Genomic DNA, 1,578 nt, shown 5'->3' with positions numbered 1-1,578 from the left:
CACAACAACAGACACACAACACAACTACACACTCAGCACCACACAGACCAACAGCAGCAGAGTTTCACAGTAACAGAACCGAAGCAGAGTTCCGCTGTTCTCTGACAACCAGCTTAACTAGTATTCTAACTAGTATTCTAACTAGTCGCTGACCTGGACCCAGACCAGCGGGTTCTGTTCTACCTGACTGGTCAACTCACTGTAAACTAGTTAAACTGACTGGTTGACTCGCTGTAAACTGGTTAAAGCCCACTGTGAACCGGTCGGACCGGTCCGGTACCTCCGGAGCTGCTCGGCGGTCTCCGGACCACCGGTTCCCGGGCGTCCCTCGGCATGTTGTCGTCGTCCTGCTCGGCCCGGGCCTCGGCCATGTCGGTGTCCGTGTGTCGGTGCTGGTCACGGCGGGGACATGACGGTTCTCCTCCTTCCGAACAACTTCTCCCACAAACTCCGTCGGAGCCCGAAATGGCCGCCGGGGTTCGGGCGGCTCTTCGGCTCGCTGCTCGGCACTTTCCGAGCCGCAGCTGTTCGGTTTTGTTCGGCTCTGTTCGGGTTTCGCCTCAACTTTCTGCTTCCCTGTTCACGAGCTCAACAAACACAGCTGCACGCGCTGCGTCCGCGCCGTGACGTCACCGACTGGGAAAAACAAAACGTGGGAAAAAAAAGAAAAGAAAAGAAAAGAAAAGAAAAGAAGAGATGAGAAGAGAAGAGAAGAGAGGAGATGGAGGAACTATGCTGTAAATCTCTGACCTGTGAGAACACACACCTGCTCAGGTGTCACAAAAATCCCCGCAGAGACTCACTGAAACTGAATCAGACACAAAATGCGCCACAATAAGCGGAACAAAGCGACCAGACACACTAGATCCCACACAGGAGGACCCGAACCACGACAGACCCAACATGTCCACAAAGGGACACACATCTGACACAAACACGTGCAACATGAACAAACAGAGCAGCAACCACACACACACACACACACACACACACACACACACACACACACACACACACACAATATTCCTCAAGTGAGCCAAAGACACACTGACAACTAACAACACTGATAACCACAACAACACACAACAACACAACCACAGAGACAGAATGAAACCAACGACCACAAAGGACTCAGTGCCAACCACAGAGACAGAATGAAACCAACGACCACAAAGGACTCAGTGCCAACCACAGAGACTCAAAACTACCACAGAACAACACAAAACTACCACAAAATAACACAAAACTACCACAGAACAACACAAAACTACCACAAAATAACACAAAACTACCACAGAACAACACAAAACTACCACAGAGACTCAAAACTACCACAAAATAATACAAAATAACACAAAACTACCACAACACTCTGAATGATGACGCCAGTCAGTCACACAACTACGTGACAATAGTGTGTGTTGTCAGGAAGTACACAATGACACACAACTCAACCAGCAGGTGTTGAGATGTGACAGTGAGAAGCTGCACAGTCACAGCAACACGCAACACACTATATAAACTACACACTACATACACAACACACTATATAAACTACACACTACATACACAACACAC

At 48.9% G+C, this 1,578-nt stretch overlaps 1 protein-coding gene across 4 annotated transcripts in view; it reads right to left on the bottom strand.

Moving 5' to 3' along the window:
• The window catches only part of LOC103362414 (SH3 domain-containing protein 19-like), a 26,878-nt gene extending 26,025 nt beyond the window's left edge, over nt 1-853 (bottom strand). For all 4 annotated transcript variants that reach the window (XM_008288762.1, XM_008288764.1, XM_008288763.1 and 1 more), the window contains exons 1-2: nt 767-853; nt 281-636 (exon numbers count right to left, since the gene is read on the bottom strand). In XM_008288762.1, the coding sequence (XP_008286984.1) occupies nt 281-371 (91 nt within the window). In that variant the 5' untranslated portion in view covers nt 372-636; nt 767-853. The remainder of the gene's footprint in view (nt 1-280; nt 637-766) is intronic.
• Between the last annotated feature and the right edge of the window lie 725 nt (nt 854-1,578).

This window comes from Stegastes partitus, unplaced genomic scaffold, assembly GCF_000690725.1.
Source record: "Stegastes partitus isolate 25-593 unplaced genomic scaffold, Stegastes_partitus-1.0.2 Scaffold573, whole genome shotgun sequence".
Lineage (NCBI taxonomy): Eukaryota > Metazoa > Chordata > Actinopteri > Pomacentridae > Stegastes > Stegastes partitus.
The sequence above is the reverse complement of the archived record's forward strand: the minus strand, read 5'-3'. Positions and strand labels throughout refer to the sequence as shown.